The 21,089-nt window shown below is 44.0% G+C and overlaps 3 protein-coding genes across 3 annotated transcripts; 1 reads left to right on the forward strand and 2 right to left on the reverse strand.

The window, feature by feature from the left end:
• Positions 1-687: 687 nt before the first annotated feature.
• On the reverse strand, positions 688-3,795 carry LOC139455211 (heparan-sulfate 6-O-sulfotransferase 3-B-like). The gene is made up of 2 exons (XM_071236757.1): positions 3,234-3,795; positions 688-1,422 (listed from the first exon to the last, which is right to left on the reverse strand). The coding sequence occupies exons 1-2, from the start codon at positions 3,746-3,748 to the stop codon at positions 804-806; spliced, it is 1,134 nt and encodes a 377-aa protein (XP_071092858.1). The 5' UTR covers positions 3,749-3,795; the 3' UTR covers positions 688-803.
• A 241-nt stretch (positions 3,796-4,036) lies between these two features.
• LOC139456015 (SUMO-interacting motif-containing protein 1-like) lies at positions 4,037-5,350 on the forward strand. Its single transcript, XM_071237533.1, has one exon. It carries the CDS (start codon positions 4,037-4,039, stop codon positions 5,348-5,350), a length of 1,314 nt encoding a protein of 437 aa, XP_071093634.1.
• An 8,989-nt stretch (positions 5,351-14,339) lies between these two features.
• On the reverse strand, positions 14,340-20,064 carry LOC139455212 (uncharacterized). Its single transcript, XM_071236758.1, has 5 exons — positions 19,837-20,064; positions 19,280-19,453; positions 18,529-18,630; positions 15,416-15,593; positions 14,340-14,428 (listed from the first exon to the last, which is right to left on the reverse strand). Exons 1-5 carry the CDS (start codon positions 20,062-20,064, stop codon positions 14,340-14,342), a joined length of 771 nt encoding a protein of 256 aa, XP_071092859.1.
• Positions 20,065-21,089: the final 1,025 nt, after the last annotated feature.

Here is a 21,089-nt window from a genome sequence, read left to right on the forward strand (position 1 = left end):
GGTAGAGACGGGTGTTCAGGCTACAGGTGTATGGAGGTATACGTAGGGCCGATATGAAGGTTACAGTGTACTGGTAGAGAAGGGTGTTCAGGCTGCAAGTGTCTTAATGTATACGTAGGGCCGACATGAAGGTTACAGTGTACTGGTAGAGACGGGTGTTCAGGCTGCAAGTGTCTTAATGTATACGTAGGGTCGATATGAAGGTTACAGTGTACTGGTAGAGACGGGTGTTCAGGCTGCAAGTGTCTTAATGTATACGTAGGGCCGACATGAAGGTTACAGTGTACTGGTAGAGACGGGTGTTCAGGCTGCAAGTGTCTTAATGTATACGTAGGGCCGATATGAAGGTTACAGTGTACTGGTAGAGACGGGTGTTCAGGCGGCAGGTGTCTTAATGTATACGTAGGGTCGATATGAAGGTTACAGTGTACTGGTAGAGACGGGTGTTCAGGCGGCAGGTGTCTTAATGTATACCTAGGGCCGATATGAAGGTTACAGTGTACTGGTAGAGACGGGTGTTCAGGCTGCAGGTGTCTAATTGTATACGTAGGGCCGACATGAAGGTTACAGTGTACTGGTAGAGGGGGGTGTTCAGGCTGCGGGTGAAGGCTGAAGGTTCCAGTCAAAATATTTGTTTTATTAAATATATATTCATCATGAGGAAGTTTTAAGACTACAGGTGTATAGGTAGAGACGACAGTTTAGGTTACAGGCGTACAGAGGTGTACATGTATTCGTTATTAGGAAGTTGTGAGTGCCGTTAGTATCTGGAAATTGTTCTCTAACTGAAAGCGGGAACATGGTTAGATATTAAGTTTCCTCATTAGACGCCTCAGATGTGACTGTTTATTATCCGAGGCAAGGTATTTCAATCTTTGAAAAAATATATCTTTTGCATATTGATAAAGAATTACATCAAATCTGTTGATGTGAATGATTCTGTTCTGGTCGCTCTCAGTTAGATCGTATGCGGATGATGTATACTTTAAATGTTTAGTTTTAAATTTGGTAGTAAATGTTAAATTAAAGGTATTCTCGAAAAGAATTTGTGACAGTTCTTGATATTCGGTTAAACCAAAGAAAGCCATATTCTTCAGATTTTCTTTAGCGCTTGCCAGCATGAGGTACTGTCTCTCGTCGAAAGTCCAACCGGAAGCGGAAGTGTTGTAGCAGTCAACAATGCTCAGGTTGGCCAGCATCCGGGTCTGTCTGTTCACAGCTAGATTTGATTGACATTCCATGAACTCATGCAGGGTAACGTTCTTCCAATCAACATCGAAACACGGGGGTTGCTCCTCCTTGGTCGGGGAACGGCCGTTGCATAGAAAGGGGGTTGTAGACCAAGTGGCACCCCTTGAAACGTGTTTCCATTCGCTGATGTAACGCGGCAGTGGGTCCCTCACCATGGTAACATACAGGTGCCTGAAACATAGAAAATAGTAAATTACCATGAAATTGAGCTGAACCCGTGTGTTAATTGTCCCAAAAGGTTAATTGTTTTCCAAGTATAGTATTGGCCATATATCGATGCCAGCGGAGAGCGATGCCAGTGTTAATGCATCTGTGTTGTGGGGCTTAATATTTTGTCAAATATATGAACCGAATTCTAAATTCCTTCAACAATGGAACACTGCATCAGCCTTGTGCATGGTATCAATCAAAACCTTCTGAACAAGCTACTTAAAATTTTAAAAAACCGGCAGCTCGCGTCGTGATAAGAGAATAAAAAGTTTTACATTTGTCACAGTCGTCAAATCATCACGAAGTTGAAACAGTTTGGACAACGCCCACCCCGTGCATCAGAGCCACAGCATTGGAATCAACTAAACTACTGTCGGAAATACTAGAAAAAAATAACAATAATTATGATACTATTTTTTACAATTTTATTTTGGTATACATATTTGAATATAAAAATGCAGCAAAGAGGGTTTGGATGATCATTCCACAATCGGGCTGGTGAACCTCATCATCAGCTCAGGGCCCTTGCCCCCTCTACACGCAGCCCATACGGCGAATTGGACTTCTTCCAGGACGCGCTGCCTGGTCAAACCCACCCAGAGCTTTTCGGACTCACCAACACTGCAGCCTTTTGCATTACCCAGATTGTCAGAGGGGTTGTATTCATGGTAGCACATCCGGGTACTCTCCAAATGTCAGTCAACAGATTGGGAGGTACTAAACCTAGGGCACCGAGAACAATGAGGAGTCGGACAACTTGGTACTTTGGATACAAGCGTGGCATTTCGAAAGCGAGGTCCGCATATTTGCCATGTCTTTCCTGAATCTTGTCAATCACATTAGTGTCAAAAGGGACCGAAAATTAAATAATATAAATGATTTCATTGGATTTATTAGAATGGACAAGATCAGGTTTGTTGGCCTGGATACGTCTGAGGCTGTGTACGGGCCTATTCCAAAGAATTTTCTATTTATCATTTTCACCCTCTACATATTCTGGGTCGTACCATGGATGGACCTCTGTGTCAAAACCACAAGCATTGCGACGACGGTAATAAAATGATCGAGCCACTCAATCATGTGGCTTAAGATACTGTGTGTGTGCCAAAGCTTGGCACCCACTGACAATGTGTTGGACAGTCTCATTAAATTCATTACAAATCTTCATTTCATATTTACATTTTGATGCAAAAGTAGTAGTATTGTTGTTGTTGTTGTTGTTGTTGTTGTTGTTGTTGTATTCTAGAAGGGGAGAAGATGAATTAATTCAATAAAAACTGCTTATGACATTTTAAGCAGCAACAATATCTTTTACGTGAAACTGTTAACATGAAACTGTCAAATTTCAGAAAGTGAGAGACTTCGTCTGTTTCATGTGTTGAGTACTGAAGAATGATTGGGCCTAGATTTTCATCACCGACCGAACAAATTTAAAACAAATTCATAATGCTGAATTCGTTTTCGGTTTCCGAATCGATTTGTAACCCCGAAGTTTTTAATGTAATCAATCCTGACAACCAACAACGCCATTCGTGATTTTGGAGCCTTGGAGGTGCGTTTAGTGCAATTATGATTTTTTGTTCGGAAAATGAAACCAATTAGAAAAGGATTTAGAACAAAGTTAGTGAGTGTGGTTTTACGCCGCTATTAGCGATCATCCAGCAATTTCAGAGACACCAGAGAAGGGTTTCATACATTTGTACCCATGTAGAAAAGGGTCAAATTAAAAGAATGTTTATGGTTTAATCAGTGACGTAGAAATAACATCGTACCTTTGTTTGACTTTCCGACCATACCGTTTTTTCATTGCGTCTTTGACCCAGGCGTGCAGGACAGTCCAATCGGCATGGCCTATGTGGGGATGGTCCTTCCGCTCTCCCGTGAACAAAACATTCGATTTCCACTGTTGATAACACCCACACTTAACTTTAGTTCTACCCTCACATTGACACCACGGTGGAATATCGAGGTCATGCACCATATGTAACACAAACGTCGTACTTCCGGTTTTCTGGATTCGCACAAAGACAATGACGTCACTTCCGTTTCCACTAACGTTGAAACTATGGATTAAGTCTGTGCGTGAAAAGTGTGCAGATGATACGACGCCAGTGTTAAACGCGTCAACGTTGTCATTGGGATAAATCTTCTTTAGAGCTGGTAAGTTTGGTTTCAGAAAACCAAAGGAGTTTGAACGAGTTTGGAGGATCGAATAAGTTAGCCAAACAATAATTGACAATACCGTTATAACGAAGAACAAAACCTTTCGTGTCATTGCTTTCCACATCAGAAATGATCTCGGTAATCACACAAGAATTCTTCGGTTGTGAATCCGGGAATTGGACTTGAGTTCCAACGTTCAGGGAAACGTACCGTATACTTATTTATAGCAGGATGCAATGCGAGTATCTAAATGGACCTATGTTGAAATTCAGTACATTCTGAAGCGTTAACACTGAAGTTGGAAAATATGAATGATATAGTGCATGGAAAAAAAAGGTTTATCTCTTCCCGATCTTATGAAAGAGAAACGATAAATGTCACCAATCTGGTACGCCATATCTGTCAATCAATAATGCACGTGCTACGGAATGCCCACATCATTACATTACAGTGTGCTAGCCGGTCATTAAAGTGTGCCAGCCAGTCATTACAGTGTGCTAGTCGGTCATTACAGTGTGCTAGCCAGTCATTACAGTGTGCTCGCCGTTCATTACAGTGTGCTAGCCAGGCATTACAGTGTGTTAGCCGGTCATTACAATGTGCTAGTCGGTCATTACAGTGTGCTAGTCGTTCATTAGAGTGTGCTAGTCAGTCATTACAGTGTGCTAGTCGGTCATTACAGTGCGCTAGCCAGTCATTACAGTGTGCCAGTCAGTCATTACAGTGTGCTAGCTGGACATTACAGTGTGCTAGCCGGTCATTACAGTGTGCTAACCGGTCATTTCTGTGTGCTAGTCGGTCATTACAGTGTGCTAGCCAGTCATTACAGCGTGACAGTCAGTCATTACGGTGTGCTAGCCGGTCACTACAGTGTGCTAATCGGTCATTACAGTGTGCTAGTCGGTCATTACAGTGTGCTAGCCAGTCATTACAGTGTGCCAGCCAGTCATTACAGTGTGCTTGCCGGTCACTACAGTGTGCTAGCCGGTCACTACAGTGTGCTAGAGAGTCACTACAGTGTGCTAGCCGGTCATTACAGTGTGCTAGCCGGTCACTACAGTGTGCTAGTCGGTCATTACAGTGTGCTAGCCAGTCATTACAGTGTGGTAGCCGGTCATTACAGTGTGCTTGTCGGTCACTACAGTGTGCTAGTCGGTCATTACAGTGTGCAAGTCGGTCATTACAGTGTGCTAGCCGGCCATTACAGTGTGCTAGTCGGTCATTACAGTGTGCTAGCCGGTCATTACAGTGTGCTAGCCGGTCACTACAGTGTGCTAGTCGGTCATTACAGTGTGCTAGCCATTCATTACAGTGTGCTAGCCAGTCATTACAGTGTGGTAGCCGGTCATTACAGTGTGCTTGTCAGTCACTACAGTGTGCTAGTCGGTCATTACAGTGTGCAAGTCGGTCATTACAGTGTGCTAGTCGGTCATTACAGTGTGCCGGCCAGTCATTACAGTGTGGTAGCCGGTCATTACAGTGTGCTTGTCGGTCACTACAGTGTGCTAGTCGGTCATTACAGTGTGCAAGTCGGTCATTACAGTGTGCTAGCCGGTCATTACAGTTTGCCGGCCAGTCATTACAGTGTGCTAGTCGGTCATTACAGTCTCCTAGCTGGTCATTACAGTGTGCTAGCCGGTCACAGTGTCTTTTAGGTAAATTGTTTGATAACTGCCGAAGTGTCTTTGAGGCAAATTGTTTGATAATAACCGAAGTGTCTTTTTGAGGCAAATTGTTTGATAACAACCGAAGTGTCTTTGAGGCAAATTGTTTGATAGCTACCGAAGTGTCTTTGAGGCAAATTGTTTGATAACTGCCGAAGTGTCTTTGAGGCGAATTGTTTGAAGAGGTACAAGTTTCTTAAGCGCAAAGTTCGATATGTTGGGTGTATTGTCTCAGAGGATGGTATTGAGGCCAACCCAGAGAAAGTAGAATAAATAAAAAAACTAGCCAACACCAACTACTCCAGAGGATGTCACACGCTTCTTAGGATTTGCTGACCATTACAGAAAGTTTGTCAAAGACTTCTTAAAGATTGCAAGACATTTGTCAGAGCTAATGCCGAAGACTGGGTCCAAGAAGTCACGTCAACAAACTAAGAATGTTGATATGAATTGGGGACCTGCCCAAGAGGATGCTTTCCGGGCCCTGAAGACAAGACTTACTACACCCCCTGTGCTTGGTTATGTCGATTATTCAAAGCCTTTTGAATCTCACACTGATGCTAACACACAGGGTTTAGGTGATGTTTTATATCAACCATGAGAGGACCATCAGCGTGTCATTGAATATACAAGCCAGAGTTAACTCCATCTGAAAGAAATTATTTAGCACATAAACTTGAGTTTCTGAGTCTCAAATGGTCAGTCTCAGAAATTCAACGACTGCCTGTACGGACATCACTTTGAAGTAGTGGCAGATAACTATCCTCTCACCTATGTCCTGACTACTGCTCGTTTAGATGGCTTGCAGCCCTTGCAAGTTACAACTTGAACATAAGGTTTTGACCAGGTTCAGACAATACGGACGCAGTTTCGTTTACCTGAGTGGAATGGAACATATGGAGCAGGTTCCTACCGACTCTGTTAGGGCCATTTGTTGAGGCATTCATACGACCAGCTTAGTGGAGAGTTTGTGTCTCTCAGCTTCTATAGTAGGAGACAGAGGACAGATTCCTACCGACTCTGTTAGTGCCATTTGTTGAGGCATTCATACGACCATCTTAGTGGAGAGTTTGTGTCTCTCAGCTTCTATAGTAGGAGACAGAGGACAGATTCCTACCGACTCTGTTAGTGCCATTTGTTGAGGCATTCATACGACCATCTTAGTGGAGAGTTTGTGTCTCTCAGCTTCCATAGTAGGAGACAGAGGACAGATTCCTACCGACTCTGTTAGTGCCATTTGTTGAGGCCTTCATACGACCATCTTAGTGGAGAGTTTGTGTCTCTCAGCTTCTATAGTAGGAGACAGAGGACAGATTCCTACCGACTCTGTTAGGGCCATTTGTTGAGGCATTCATACGACCATCTTAGTGGAGAGTTTGTGTCTCTCAGCTTCCATAGTAGGAGACAGAGGACAGATTCCTACCGACTCTGTTAGTGCCATTTGTTGAGGCCTTCATACGACCATCTTAGTGGAGAGTTTGTGTCTCTCAGCTTCTATAGTAGGAGACAGAGGACAGATTCCTACCGACTCTGTTAGGGCCATTTGTTGAGGCATTCATACGACCATCTTAGTGGAGAGTTTGTGTCTCTCAGCTTCTATAGTAGGAGACAGAGGACAGATTCCTACCGACTCTGTTAGTGCCATTTGTTGAGGCATTCATACGACCATCTTAGTGGAGAGTTTGTGTCTCTCAGCTTCCATAGTAGGAGACAGAGGACAGATTCCTACCGACTCTGTTAGTGCCATTTGTTGAGGCCTTCATACGACCATCTTAGTGGAGAGTTTGTGTCTCTCAGCTTCCATAGTAGGAGACAGAGGACAGATTCCTACCGACTCTGTTAGGGCCATTTGTTGAGGCATTCATACGACCATCTTAGTGGAGAGTTTGTGTCTCTCAGCTTCCATAGTAGGAGACAGAGGACAGATTCCTACCGACTCTGTTAGTGCCATTTGTTGAGGCCTTCATACGACCATCTTAGTGGAGAGTTTGTGTCTCTCAGCTTCCATAGTAGGAGACAGAGGACAGATTCCTACCGACTCTGTTAGGGCCATTTGTTGAGGCATTCATACGACCATCTTAGTGGAGAGTTTGTGTCTCTCAGCTTCCATAGTAGGAGACAGAGGACAGATTCCTACCGACTCTGTTAGGGCCATTTGTTTAGGCATTCATACGACCAGCTTACTGGAGAGTTTGTGTCTCTCATCTTCTATAGTAGGAGACAGAGGAGACAGATTCCTACCGACTCTGTTAGTGCCATTTGTTGAGGCATTCATACGACCATCTTAGTGGAGAGTTTGTGTCTCTCATCTTCTATAGAAGGAGACAGAGGAGACAGAGGACAGATGTGATATGAACGCAAGGGACTGGGGGAAATATGAAGCCAAGGACTCTGCCCTAGTTGAAATCATTCAACATCTCACAAACAGGACTAGACCAGATCGGTCTCGCTTCATTGGAGACAAAGAGATGATGGCATTGCCAAAGAATCATTTCAGGCTGAAGAGACGAGTGCTATACAGAGTATTGATGTCTTCCGTCTAGATGTCGTGTAGCAGCTCTGCATTATCTACATGACAAAAATACCATTTCCCTCTTACGGGATAAGTTCTACTGGCCAGGAATGACCAAGGACGTTGAACTCCCTTTGCAGAAGCCGTACTCCATTAGCAAACATTCAGAAATCATAGCCCCAGGCATATCCAACTAAGAATATGACGGCAAAGACCATAGCTGAAGCTGTTTTCAATACATTTGTTGGATTCATGCAGACCAAGTCAAAGTTTCCAAATGTTAAAAAATGACAAGTCACGTACCACCCCTTACCAACGGGATCTGTGAACGGTTTAATCGCACTCTTTGCCACATGCTCGGTACTTGGAATCCAGACAGCAAGAAAAGCACATGTAGTTCCATTAGTCCAAGCTTTTAACTGTACACGCCATGAGACAACATCACTATCTCCATTCTTGTGTATGTTTGGGAGACATCTTCGTTGCCAGCCGGCCTAGCATTCGGAATTGATATCGATCCTGGAAAGTCTAGGTCAAAGTTGAATTATACCAGATCTCTACAGGAACGTCTAAAACACGAATACGACGTCGTAGCTTCTTGCATTCGTCACCACTCGCCCTTTTCCGTAACCTTCAAGGAGACTCGTTCCCCTATTGATGAGAATAACGACAAACCAATCAGCATGCACGTACGACTTTAAGTACTTGGGTCAAAGAATCCCTCAGGAATATTTTTTTTGAGCATATGTCTTGCATTTAAAAATATACCCAAGAAACAGTTACATTTGTTCAATCAAACTGTATGATACTGTAAGTTTCGATGTGTTTCAATAGCATCTGTAATATATATGATACACCGGAAAAATATACGTGAATCATTACGCAATGAGTTGACAATCCTTTTCCTTTGCCCGTTTGCGCTTAGACGGAACCCAGTCGCAAAAATGGCAACGTGAGGGGTACGAGTCGCTATTCGGTTTGTCCCGAATGATACGAGTTGGTCACGAATGGGAAGCTTGTTCAACTCCCCGCACTAATTCGGTTACACATATATGAATTTATCATATAATGGGTAGGTTTCTCGGCAGGATAAAGCCAACGGATAAAAACGATGTCCTTTGGGGTCATATGCTGATAGAGATGCAAATATCAAAGTAGGGGCTACTTTCGGTGTTTATAAACAAACATGGAGTCGCCCTCGTCATTCGGCGATCGAGTCAGAACTGACCATCGGGAATCTGGATAAACTACAGAGATCACTGCTATCGTTATCAAAAGAACAGTCTAATATACTGAAGATCAGTGTCTAACTGTGACGGAGCGAAGGCATTTTATAAGTTTTGGCAACTTTGGAGAAACAATTTTGTGAGGGCACGAGGCCTAGCCAAGCGGGATCAGTAGCCATATCTGTGCTTGTAGACCTCTGCGGCTTGAAACCTTTTCAACAATTTAAAATAGTTGGATTTGGCCGAAATATGTTTGAATTGTTACCTTGTTTCGTTTTGTCGCTGTGTGTACATCTGACTACACTTCTTAACGTTATGACAGGACAGACTGACTGTCAAAAACGTCTGACCGTGGCCGTGACGTCTCGTAGACTAGGTTTAGAGTAGCTTCCCTTTGACAAAGGGCAGTTACTCTAGAGGACAGACCGATGGATTGCCGCGAAAGGCAAATAAAAACAGCTTGTTTTGCGTATATGTTGCTTCGCCACTGTATAAGAAACAGATTTCAGCTGGAACTATATTGGCCACTGTCACTGTCAGATTGACACATCACTTACCCAGTGACGTAATACATATTAATGCGCGCATTCCAGGAAAACTCGCAATGTTTGGGTAATGTTTATGAGAGATGGAAAGCGATTTTGAAGCACAGAATTAAAGAATGACATTATATGATAAAGAGGTTATCACGTTTGTGTATTTGGGGATGGTAAATATCCTAGGAATAAACACCAAGGCTCGCTAAATACAATGTTTATTCCTAATGCAGGATATTTACCATCCCCAAACACAATCGCGTGATAACCTCTATATATGGGCGTGACTTGCTAACTCATGTACATCTGTCGCTTTGTGATCGTTGAGTAGTTTCCCACGGGGCAAATCCATTTGGTATTTCTAGAGCATCCATCATCGTCAGTCTGATTCTTCACGGGATACTAGGCGGGGCTTTTCCAGACAAGACAGCAGACAAGACCTTTGATTTTGTGCTCGCCTTGTCAAGAATAGATATTTAAGGATGTCTCCTTGGTATAAGTGAAACGACTAAATCATCCTAAAACCTTCATGTCACGTCAGTAATGGGCCTAGTAATGTGAGAGTGCAGTGTGCCGCCTGTGTAGGACAGACATGTGGATCGTGTCCGGGTGTTGGGGGCCCGGTGGTCGCTGCAATTCGCTTTGTAGAGTTGCGTCCGATGGGCACGCCAGAAAGCTATGATTATGGGTCCGAATCCCGATTCGTTCCGATTATGTTTCTAGGTTTGTCAGCACCATACCCGTGCTCGTGGGTTTCACCAAAGTTGTAAACGTCTGAAACCTGCATCACGTCGGGCTTTCCTCCCACATAAAGCTGACACACTGTGATGTAACTGCAATAATGGAATAATGGTCAACTTACTCATTGCTCGTATCTTCCCGTGAAGACTCCGGGTTAGAATTGTTTCAATTCAACCCATGCTTGTCGTAAGAGGCGACTAACGGGATCGGGTGGTCAGGCTCGCTGCCTTGGTTGATGCATGTCATCGTATCCCAATTGCGTGGATCGATGCTCTTGATGTCAATCACTGGATTGTCTGGTCCAGATTCAATGATTTACAGACCGCCATCATATAGCAGGAATATGGATGAGTGCGGTGTTTTACAACAAACAAACATAACAAACACCCCCCGTATCACTGTGCCAATACACTTGGACTATTGATTTCTACCTTTCTAAATATGTTAAGGGAGAGATGTTGGGCAGTTGTATACCCTGACACACTACGTCATGGTGATAGCTGGACTGTGATCGCGACCACCTGTAGCTAGTTGGACTTCAATTCGCACAACAGACACGCGGCATATTAGGGTGAAAACTGTTTTAATTATGTTCATCTCTGAACCGAAGTCTGATGTGTTGGACGTTCAGTGTCTCAAATAACATATTACAGTGTGCATCTTCCCGAGGCAAGAGAGTTAACTGACTATAAAAAGTCCAGTTTCCACCCTTGCCGAACTAGGCTGGTATTATGGCGTTACTTTTTGGCTGGACTAACGAGTCTATGCATAGTCCAATCAAAGGCGGGCACCGAAATCGAAATCCGGTTCGTAAAGTGTCATGCAGAGTTTAGTCGACTGCAGGATTTGCAAAGCATGTGCACCGCTAACTAGTTGTCAACAGATATTTTCTATATCTTTTCATGTTTTTAATCAAGGTACTCACGTGATTTGATGCACTTCGCGATGTAAGACTCGTTTGATCACAATATAGATCTTGATTATCGATCAGGCGTAGAAAGAACAATACTCGTAATAGCCACTGATGGTGCTCCGATCGAGCCCAGGAATTCCAGCCTAGTTCGGCAAGGGTGGAAATTGGACTTTTAAAGTCAGTTAACTCTCTTGCCTCGGGAAGATGTACAGTGTGATATATACACACATATGTCTCTGCGTGAAAAAAATATAAATATTTTGATAATATTGATATTTGTGTACAATTAGCAAATCCTTACACAAAATTATTACAGTATCATTTGTATGGAGGTGTAATAATCTGATGTATTCTGTCGCTGGCTGAATGTCCTTATTTGGACAACCATACGCAGACACAAAATATGCAAGGTCACACACTGTAGATACTCGATCCTGATTAATCATTTCATCCAACAACCATAATGAACTTGCGTGAGACGCAACCTGCCTCACAAGCCCGGAAGTATTCTCAAACTGGCTCAATTATCCACATTGAGCCCTGATACAGTTTTAAGTATAGAACATCCTTCGTTCACTCCTGGCGTTAACTGTCGCCTGGTGGCCAAAACAGGATGTCGTCGAGTCTGATGCAAACTTCAATAACTGAAAGCTGCTCCCAAGAGCGGTAATCAATGTTTTCATTACACCATTTACTGTATAAGTGAAATGGCAAACTTGGAACTTGGAACTTGGAACAAAATCTCTAATTAAGGCAGCTGCTAAGCAAATTAACTAAAAACCTCTGCAAACCAAGGCCAGAGTCTTCTGAGCATGGTCTACTAAACAATGAACAGCCTCACTGTCAATGGTCAGAGCATGGTCTACTGAACAGTGAACAGCCTCACAGTCAATGGTCAGAACACGGTCTACTCAACAGTGAACAGCCTCACAGTCAATGGTAAGAGCACGATCTACTGAACAGTGAACAACCTCACAGTCAATGGTCAGAACATGGTCTACTGAACAATGAACAGCCGCACAGTCAATGGTCAGAGCATGGTCTACTGAACAATGAACAGCCTCACAGTCAATGGTCAGAGCATGGTCTACTGAACAATGAACAGCCTCACAGTCAATGGTCAGAGCATGGTCTACTGAACAGTGAACAGCCTCACAGTCAATGGTCAGAGCACGGTCTACTGGACAGTGAACAGCCTCACAGTCAATGGTCAGAACATGGTCTACTGAACAGTGAACAGCCTCACAGTCAATGGTCAGAGCATGGTCTACTGAACAATGAACAGTCTCACAGTCAATGGTCTGAGCATGGTCTACTGAACAGTGAACAGCCTCACAGTCAATGGTCAGAGCACGGTCTACTGAACAGTGAACAGCCTCACAGTCAATGGTCAGAGCATGGTCTACTCAACAGTGAACAACCTCACAGTCAATGGTCAGAGCACGGTCTACTTAACAATGAACAGCCTCACAGTCAATGGTCAGAACATGGTCTACTGAACAATGAACAGCCTCACAGTCAATGGTCAGAACATGGTCTACTTAACAGTGAACAGCCTCACAGTCAATGGTCTGAGCACGGTCTACTTAACAGTGAACAGCCTCACAGTCAATGGTCAGAGCATGGTCTACTGAACAATGAACAGCCTCACAGTCAATGGTAAGAGCACGGTCTACTGAACAGTGAACAGCCTCACAGTCAATGGTCAGAGCACGGTCTACTGAACAATGAACAGCCTCACAGTCAATGGTCAGAACATGGTCTACTTAACAGTGAACAGCCTCACAGTCAATGGTCTGAGTACGGTCTACTGAACAGTGAACAGCCTCACAGTCAATGGTCTGAGCACGGTCTACTGAACAGTGAACAGCCTCACAGTCAATGGTCAGAGCATGGTCTACTGAACAGTGAACAGCCTCACAGTCAATGGTCAGAGCATGGTCTACTGAACAATGAACAGCCTCACAGTCAATGGTCAGAGCACGGTCTACTGAACAATGAACAGCCTCACAGTCAATGGTCAGAGCACGGTCTACTGAACAGTGAACAGCCTCACAGTCAATGGTCAGAGCATGGTCTACTGAACAATGAACAGCCTCACAGTCAATGGTCAGAACATGGTCTACTGAACAGTGAACAGCCTCACAGTCAATGATCTGAGCACGGTCTACTTAACAGTGAACAGCCTCACAGTCAATGGACAGAGCATAGTCTACTGAACAGTGAACAGCCTCACAGTCAATGGTCAGAGCACGGTCTACTGAACAGTGAACAGCCTCACAGTCAATGGTCAGAGCCAGTCTACTGAACAGTGAACAGCCTCACAGTCAATGGTCAGAACATGGTCTTCTGAACAGTGAACAGCCTCACTGTCAATGGTCAGAACACGGTCTACTGAACAGTGAACAACCTCACTGTCAATAGCCAGAGCACGATCTACTGAACAGTGAACAACCTCACAGTCAATGGTCAGAGCATGGTCTACTAAACAGTGAACAACTTCACAGTCAATGGTCAGAGCATGGTCTGCTGAACAATGAACAGCCTCACAGTCAATGGTCAGAACATTGTCTACTTAACAGTGAACAACTTCACAGTCAATGGTCAGAGCATGGTCTACTGAACAGTGAACAGCCTCACAGTCAATGGTCAGAACATGGTCTACTTAACAGAGAACAACTTCACAGTCAATGGTCAGAACATGGTCTACTTAACAGTGAACAACTTCAGAGTCAATGGTCAGAGCACGGTCTACTGAACAGTGAACAGCCTCACAGTCAATGGTAAGAGCACGGTCTACTTAACAGTGAACAGCCTCACAGTCAATGGTCAGAACATGGTCTACTGAACAATGAACAGCCTCACAGTCAATGGTCAGAGCATGGTCTACTGAACAATGAACAGCCTCACAGTCAATGGTCAGAACATCAGTATTTATTCATTTCTCAAAATATACATGTCCATCATTATACAATAACTCCAGTTTGGCAGTTCCTGCAAATGACACGTCCATTTCTGTACAATTTTAGGAACTGTTACTTTGTCACGATGGAAGTAGCTATTAGTTAACTAGAAACAGCGTGGGTTTCTAGAATACAATGAATATTGGTGATTTTGGTTTCATCACAGTGAGAGTGTAGACTTGAGGTAGACTGTCACCTTGCCGTTGATTGACAAGAACGTTACATTGTTTAGGTTGGTTACGTCCTCTCCTGCAAAACATAGAAAGTTAAATCTGTAAATACTGGGAATTCTGTGATACTGGGATTACTGGGACACTGGAAATTGTGGGATATTGGGAATACTGGGAATTGTGGGATAGCTTGGATACTGCGAATGCTGGGAAAATTGGCAATACTGGGAATACTGTGGATAGTGGAGAAACTGAGAATACTGGCGATAGTCGGAATACTGGGAATACTGGGGAAAATGACAATACTGGAATACTGGGCAAACTGAGAATACTCGGAATACTGAGGATACTGGAAAATGAGAATACTGGGAATACTGTTTATACTTTGATACTGGGGAAAATGAGAATACTGGGGAATACTGAGGATACTGGGAAAACTGGAATATTTTGGGAAAATGAGAATACTGGCAATGGGAAATTGGGGAAAACGAGAATACTAAGAAGGCTGTGAATACTAGGGAGATTGGGAATACAGGGGCTACTGGGAATACTAGGGAGACTGGGAATACTAGGGAGACAGAAAATACTGGGAATACTTGAATACTGGGGATACTTGGAATAATGGGGATATTGATAATACTGAATACAGGGGACACTGGAAATACTAGGGAGACTGGGAATACTGGGATAATGGGGAGACTGGGAATACTGGGGAGACTGGGAATACTAGGATACTGGGAATACTAGGGAGATGGGAAATAGTGGGAATACTGGGATACTGGGGATACTTCGAATGATGGGGCTATTGATAACACTAGGGAGACTGGGGATATTGGTGAATAATGGGGATACTGGGAATACTTTGGCCGAGACCTTCTAAAACAATGGGTCTTCATGAATTTCATAGTCATGGGTCGTTCATAATTGGCGCTTCTGTCCTGACTTGACAACAGTGCTCAGCGTCTACCGTGTTCACAAGAACACAAGGTTTCAAAATGGATGAAGCTTACTAATTCCGAAACAGAAAACACAATAACTTGAGTGCAAATATGATCTTATTTCTCACCAGGTGTCACTGTTGTGGCGTCGATGATAACATATGGCCCGTTGCGTCGTCCCTGGCAGATCTGGTACAGGGGCGGTGAGGTGGAATTGAACGCTACCAGCTCAGCATCTGTCATCCTGTCATCTGTCTTCATTCTGTATTCGTCAGCAATATCGGGGGTAGTTACGAGCTCACTCATCTAAATACAAAACGTCCACTCCAGAGAATGACTCGTCTCCAAAACAGATTCCATTGGGGTTAAAGGCAAGATATAGGTGAAAATTACATCAATGGATCCCTTAAAATCAATGATGACACCAGATGTTCGCGAAAAAGGTTAGCTATCCTGCCCTACCGGTAGCACCCACCACTCACACAATTTACATAAGAGGGTAAGTGTGTGTTGCCTGACGCCGGCCATCAGTACTCCTGCAGTGCGACGTTGGTCTGTAAACGACCCAGATAATCAAGTTATCCATGGACCAGATAATTAGGTGATCCTTGGACCAGATCATCAAGTGATCCATGGACAAGAAAATCCAGCAACACGATAGCGTAAATACCACTGAGCTTATGATGAACCTCGAGTCAACCAACACAAACAATGACCCTGTCCAGGTTAACAACAAAACGTCGACTCCAGACAACGACCAATCTTCGAAACATTCCACTAGGAAATGAACAAACAAACCATATATTGATATAACGATACTACACTTTCCAGGATAGTTTTCATACACCTCTACACAATATTTCCAGGTTCGTCAATACACAGTTCAGTTGGTGTTATAATAAGCAGTGTACTTGCTTCCCAAAACCGAACAGTTATTAAGTGTAATTATGTATATGCATATTCAACATCATAGTTTGCCAGTGCCTCACATATATTTAAAACAGTAGTTACACTGGCATTTTATTTCTTCCCGCCAATATGTTGCGGCCATAAAAATTCCGATTCCTATGATGGGATTCGAACCAAAGACCTTCTGAGACTAGGTCGGACGCCTTGTCCACGTGACCAAAGGTGTTAACCCCGTCGGCAAGCTGACAAGGTAAAGGTGTCATCTTTGGGATGACTCCACGCCCTGCTACACACTCCCCCATCAACAGTTCCGGGTCGCATAGTAGGGTACTGGAACTATACTGAACAACAAAAGCTCCTGTGACATTGAATAAGATTTAATGCAAAGTTATGTTTTTTACCAAACCTGAGACAATTTTGGTTTGCAACAAATAAAAAGACTCCTGAGTGTTCAAATGGTTTAATTTGCCATACTGACTTCAGAAAATGCGTGATTTCATAAAAATAAAAAAACAACATGAACATGCCAAAATGTCAATATACAAATCAACAGCGTGTGTGTCCACCTCCGGTTACGATGCAAGCGACACATCTTCGTCTCATGGAATGGACCAGGGGTCCTGTGGGATGGATATCTGTCCATATCTGCTGGAGCATGTTCCTGGAGTATCTGTGGAACACTTGGTTGACGTCGAAGGCGCCGATCCATCTCATCCCACATGTGCTCGATTGGTGAGAGATCAGGGGAGCGAGCCGGCCAGGGGATGACATTCACGTTGTTTTGTTTAAGAGAATTCCTGAACAAGTCGAGCAAAATGTGGCCGGGCGTTGTCATGTTGAAAGGTAATGCCTGGGCCATGACGACGCAAAAACGGTAGAACAACAGGGCCGATGATCTCGTCGCGGTAGCGCTGTCCATGTCCAAATTTCCCTCTACCACTATCAAACGGGTCCTCTGTCTTGCTGTAATCCCACCCCATACCATAACGCTGCCGCCCCCGAACCGATCTTCTTCCATGACACAATGATTGACGTAACGTTCACCTCGACGTCGGTACACTCGAATCCGTCCATCGCTGTGGCTGAGGTGAAAACGAGACTCGTCAGTGAATAGAACTTGTTCCCACTGCATGGCGCGTCCAGCGTAGACACTGTCTACACCACTGTAGACGTGCTTGACGATGGTTTCCTGTCAAAATGGGACGTCTTCTGGCGACAATCCCTGCACATATGAGGCTACGACGTACGGTTTGTGAAGATATTCGTCGAAGGCCAGGGATGCTTCTTGCAATCACTATTGCTGGCTGGAATCGATTTCGTAGGTGTGTTCGAATCCAGTTGTCTTGTCGATTATTGGTTACGCGTGTCCTGCCACTCCGAGGATGGTCTCTGACTGCATTCGTCTGTTGCCAGCGTTGCCATAAACACCAAATGGTGTTTCTGTGGACGTTAAATTGTCTTGCAACATCACGTTGACTCGATCCTGCTTCAAGCATACGAATGGCTCGCAAACGCTCATTTTCGGACAGGCGTGGCATTTCGTAATGTTGAATAAATGCGTAATTTTGTTGTTTTTCTGAGTGGTTGTCAGCTAAACAATGCATATGGAATCCCGTTAACGCACATGTTTTTATACCCATTCTTGGGTAGTGAAATGTATGGGGCTTGCATAAAAGTCAACTTTTGCATGGAATGCATGCTTTTCCGTAGCAGTTGCGTTTTTGTACAATATTGAAAAACAAACTTTACTTGTTTGAAAAATACACTAAAATATTGGTGTCACAGGAACTTTTGTTGTTGAGTATAGTTTGCTCAAATGTAATATGAACGTGCTGAGCCTCACGTTGGGCGCCGATGTAGCGACCATAACATTTCGGAGTCACGTGATGGGATTCGAACCACGGACCTTCTGATTGAGGTCGGACGCACCATTTGACCTTCTACATGTCTTTTTGACAAAATAGCTGAACTATGTTGTGTGTTGATGGTATCTCACGACCATCACGTTTCATCAAATACATAGCCATCTCCTCGGGGATTACAAAGATTCACCTGGATGATTGTCTTGGTCTCCTGGATGGAGGGGCGGTCAGGTAGCCCAGTGGTTAAAGCGTTCGCTCGTCACGCCAAAGGCCCAGGTTCGATTCCCATCATGGGTACAATGTGTGAAGCCCATTTCTGGTGTCCCCCGCCGTGATTTTGCTGGAATATTGCTAAAAGCGGCGTTAAACCATACTCACTTACTCACTTTAGCGATGGCATTTGCTGCTCAGTGAGAACTTATGGCTGAGGCTACGTTTCTCTCATTCATGTCATTTGCATTTACACTTACATTCCTGCCAGAGATAGTGTCGGCCGCCTCGCTGAAGTTGGAGACGGAGAACACCACACAGACCTTGGTGTTGTTTACCCTGAGTCGAACTGCAGCCATTCCCTGGAACGACAAAACACGTGCCGCGTTCAGGCGTAGAGGCGACTGTTTGTTTGTATATATGTTTGTTTGTTTGCGTTCAGGCGTAGAGGCGCATGTTTGTTTGTTTGTTTGTTTGTTTTGTTGTTTTTGTTTCTTTGTTTGTATGTTGTTTAACACCGTACACACCAATATTCCAGTTGCAAAAGTAGACACAGTTTATGGATAACAACTTCTTTAATTACTGTAATTACAGAAGTTGTGTCTACTTTATCATACGTCAACTACTGCGTAATTCCAGACAATACTCTGTAAATAATCGAGTCTGGGCCAGAAAATACAGTAATTGATATCATGAGCGTCGATCGACGCAAATGGGATATAATGACATGCATCAACTAAGTCAGCGAGCCTGACCACTCGATCCCGTTAATCGCCTCTTACGACAAGCATAGTCGCCTTTTACGGCAATCATGGGTTGCTGAAGACCTACATGTATTCTACCCCGGATCTTCACGGGTCAGATCTTATTTCATAGAGACCTATAAAATATATTCGGTAAAATGCAAAACAATAGCAAGTTGTATAACTAATTGGTGGTCTAGAAATTGAACATGTGGAAATGGTTTGTTGGGAGTATTGGTTAGTTGAGGAAATAAATGATAAGACGTACGTTTTGAAAATCGTAGGCTGAAAATGCGGTTGAGATGTTAGAACTCCTGAGCTTTCTGTCGAACGAAAATAGCGTAATGAACTCCTTGGTCCTGTTGAACTTGGCTGACTCCTTGACGGTGATGTCAGCATCCACTATGCGACGCCATTGTCGACGCTCGGAACCCTCCCCAAGCTGGAAGAAGGGTCAAGGAAACTAATAACTGGCAATCATCAACTAACTCAGAACTATTTTAATTGCAAAATCAACATTTCTTTCAAAACGGTAACTACATGGATATATACGCCCGCTTTGAGCAATATTCCAGCAATATCACAGAGGGGACACCAGAAATGGGCTTCACACAATGTACCCATGTGAGGAATCGAACCCGGGTCTTCGGCGTGACGAGCGAACTCTTTAACCACTAGGCTACCCCGCCGCCCCTAGTGAATAGCGAATACAAACAGTAAACAGGGGGGAGATCATAGACGGTTGTGAAATCTGTAGAGCGGAAGGTGTTCAGAGATCAAGTGTCCCACTATCAAGTATGTTGGCGCCTGTGACAAAGTACTCACTGCCCCAGCAGTCCGTCGGCGCCCTCCTGCTTTAGGTCCTCTCCCCTCCGGCCGGCGTCCTCTTGGTGAAGGTCCTCGTCCACTTGGCCTTGCTGTGGGTCCTGACCCCCCTGGTCCTCTTCCATTTTCTTTAGGTCCTCTACCACCCGCCCGACTCTTGCCTCCACCATGAGACTGCACACTTGCAAGAAAACTCAAGGCAACCAGTAGAGTAAGTGCGACCTTCATGTTTCAACTAGCAGCCAACTTTTACTCGGTAAGGAGATCAGTGTGACGGTAAAACTAACACTCCTGATGATTTATCTTATGTTTGATTGAGCACATTGATAAATGTGACGTAAACAGATCCATTCTCTCTCAAATGTCTGTCAAAAACAAGTCAAGTAACAAGTAGTAAAAGAATTTGGAAGGATTGTTTCTGTGCAAAGCCTGGGGACAAGAGCTCCCTCCATTAGTTGTACAACACAAGGCTTTCCCTGTATTAGTTGTACAACACCCTAGCTTTCCCCTCCCATAAATGCTTTCAGAGAGAGAGAGAAAAAGATAAAGAGAGCGGCGTGTGGTAACATGAGAGTTATCCGCAAGCTCCGACACTGGGATAGACGACATTGTTCGAGAAGCTTCTTGAATGCTTGCTGTGCCTACACTCTTCAAAAAAAGAAACGCACAGGTAGATTTTTAGTAAATGTATTGTACCTAATAAAGTTTATATTTTTAATTTAATATCATAGGCACAAATATGACATTTTGGAGCTAGATAGTCATGGTGTCGTTGTACAAAAGCATTGAAAACTGTTCATTGTCATGTCACATAAGGCCACAAGGTTGCGCTGAACTTAGTATCTCGTGTGACTGCTCCGGGCAGCAATCACTGATCTGCATCTCCTCGGTACTGAGTGGATACGTGTACGAATTCTGTCCTGCCGAATTCTGCGCCATTCTGCTTGTAACGCTTGACCAGTTGTGGGAGCGTCTGCGGCGTGTTCTGACGTTGACGTACACGTCGATCGAGTTCTTCCTGGAGATGTTTGATTGGGTTGAGATCTGGAGATCTCGACGGCCAGGACAAGAAGTTGATGTTGGCATTATGAAGGTGGTCTACCGTGACACGAGCTGTGCGCGGTGGAGCGTTGTCGTGTTGAAACAGATTCCTCTGGCGGTCCATTATTGAAGAATTTGATTCATGTAGCGATTTGCTGGCTGTCAACTTTCCCTGAACCACAACCAAGTCAGATCTCCTGGTGTAGGATATG

This window comes from Haliotis cracherodii, unplaced genomic scaffold, assembly GCF_022045235.1.
Source record: "Haliotis cracherodii isolate W230 unplaced genomic scaffold, xgHalCrac1.p SCAF_11, whole genome shotgun sequence".
In the NCBI taxonomy this organism is placed as follows: domain Eukaryota; kingdom Metazoa; phylum Mollusca; class Gastropoda; order Lepetellida; family Haliotidae; genus Haliotis; species Haliotis cracherodii.

Excerpts from the sequence above, each read along its gene's own strand:
- LOC139455211 (XM_071236757.1), bottom strand. The coding sequence starts at position 3,748 with ATGTGGAAAGCAATGACACGAAAGGTTTTGTTCTTCGTTATAACGGTA. Across the intron at positions 1,423-3,233 it reads GGTCGGAAAGTCAAACAAAG|GCACCTGTATGTTACCATGG; the intron begins GTACGATGTTAT and ends TCTATGTTTCAG.
- LOC139456015 (XM_071237533.1), top strand. The coding sequence starts at position 4,037 with ATGCACGTGCTACGGAATGCCCACATCATTACATTACAGTGTGCTAGC.
- LOC139455212 (XM_071236758.1), bottom strand. The coding sequence starts at position 20,064 with ATGAAGGTCGCACTTACTCTACTGGTTGCCTTGAGTTTTCTTGCAAGT. Across the intron at positions 19,454-19,836 it reads GCCGACGGACTGCTGGGGCA|CTTGGGGAGGGTTCCGAGCG; the intron begins GTGAGTACTTTG and ends CCCTTCTTCCAG. Across the intron at positions 15,594-18,528 it reads ACACTATCTCTGGCAGGAAT|ATGAGTGAGCTCGTAACTAC; the intron begins GTAAGTGTAAAT and ends TTTTGTATTTAG.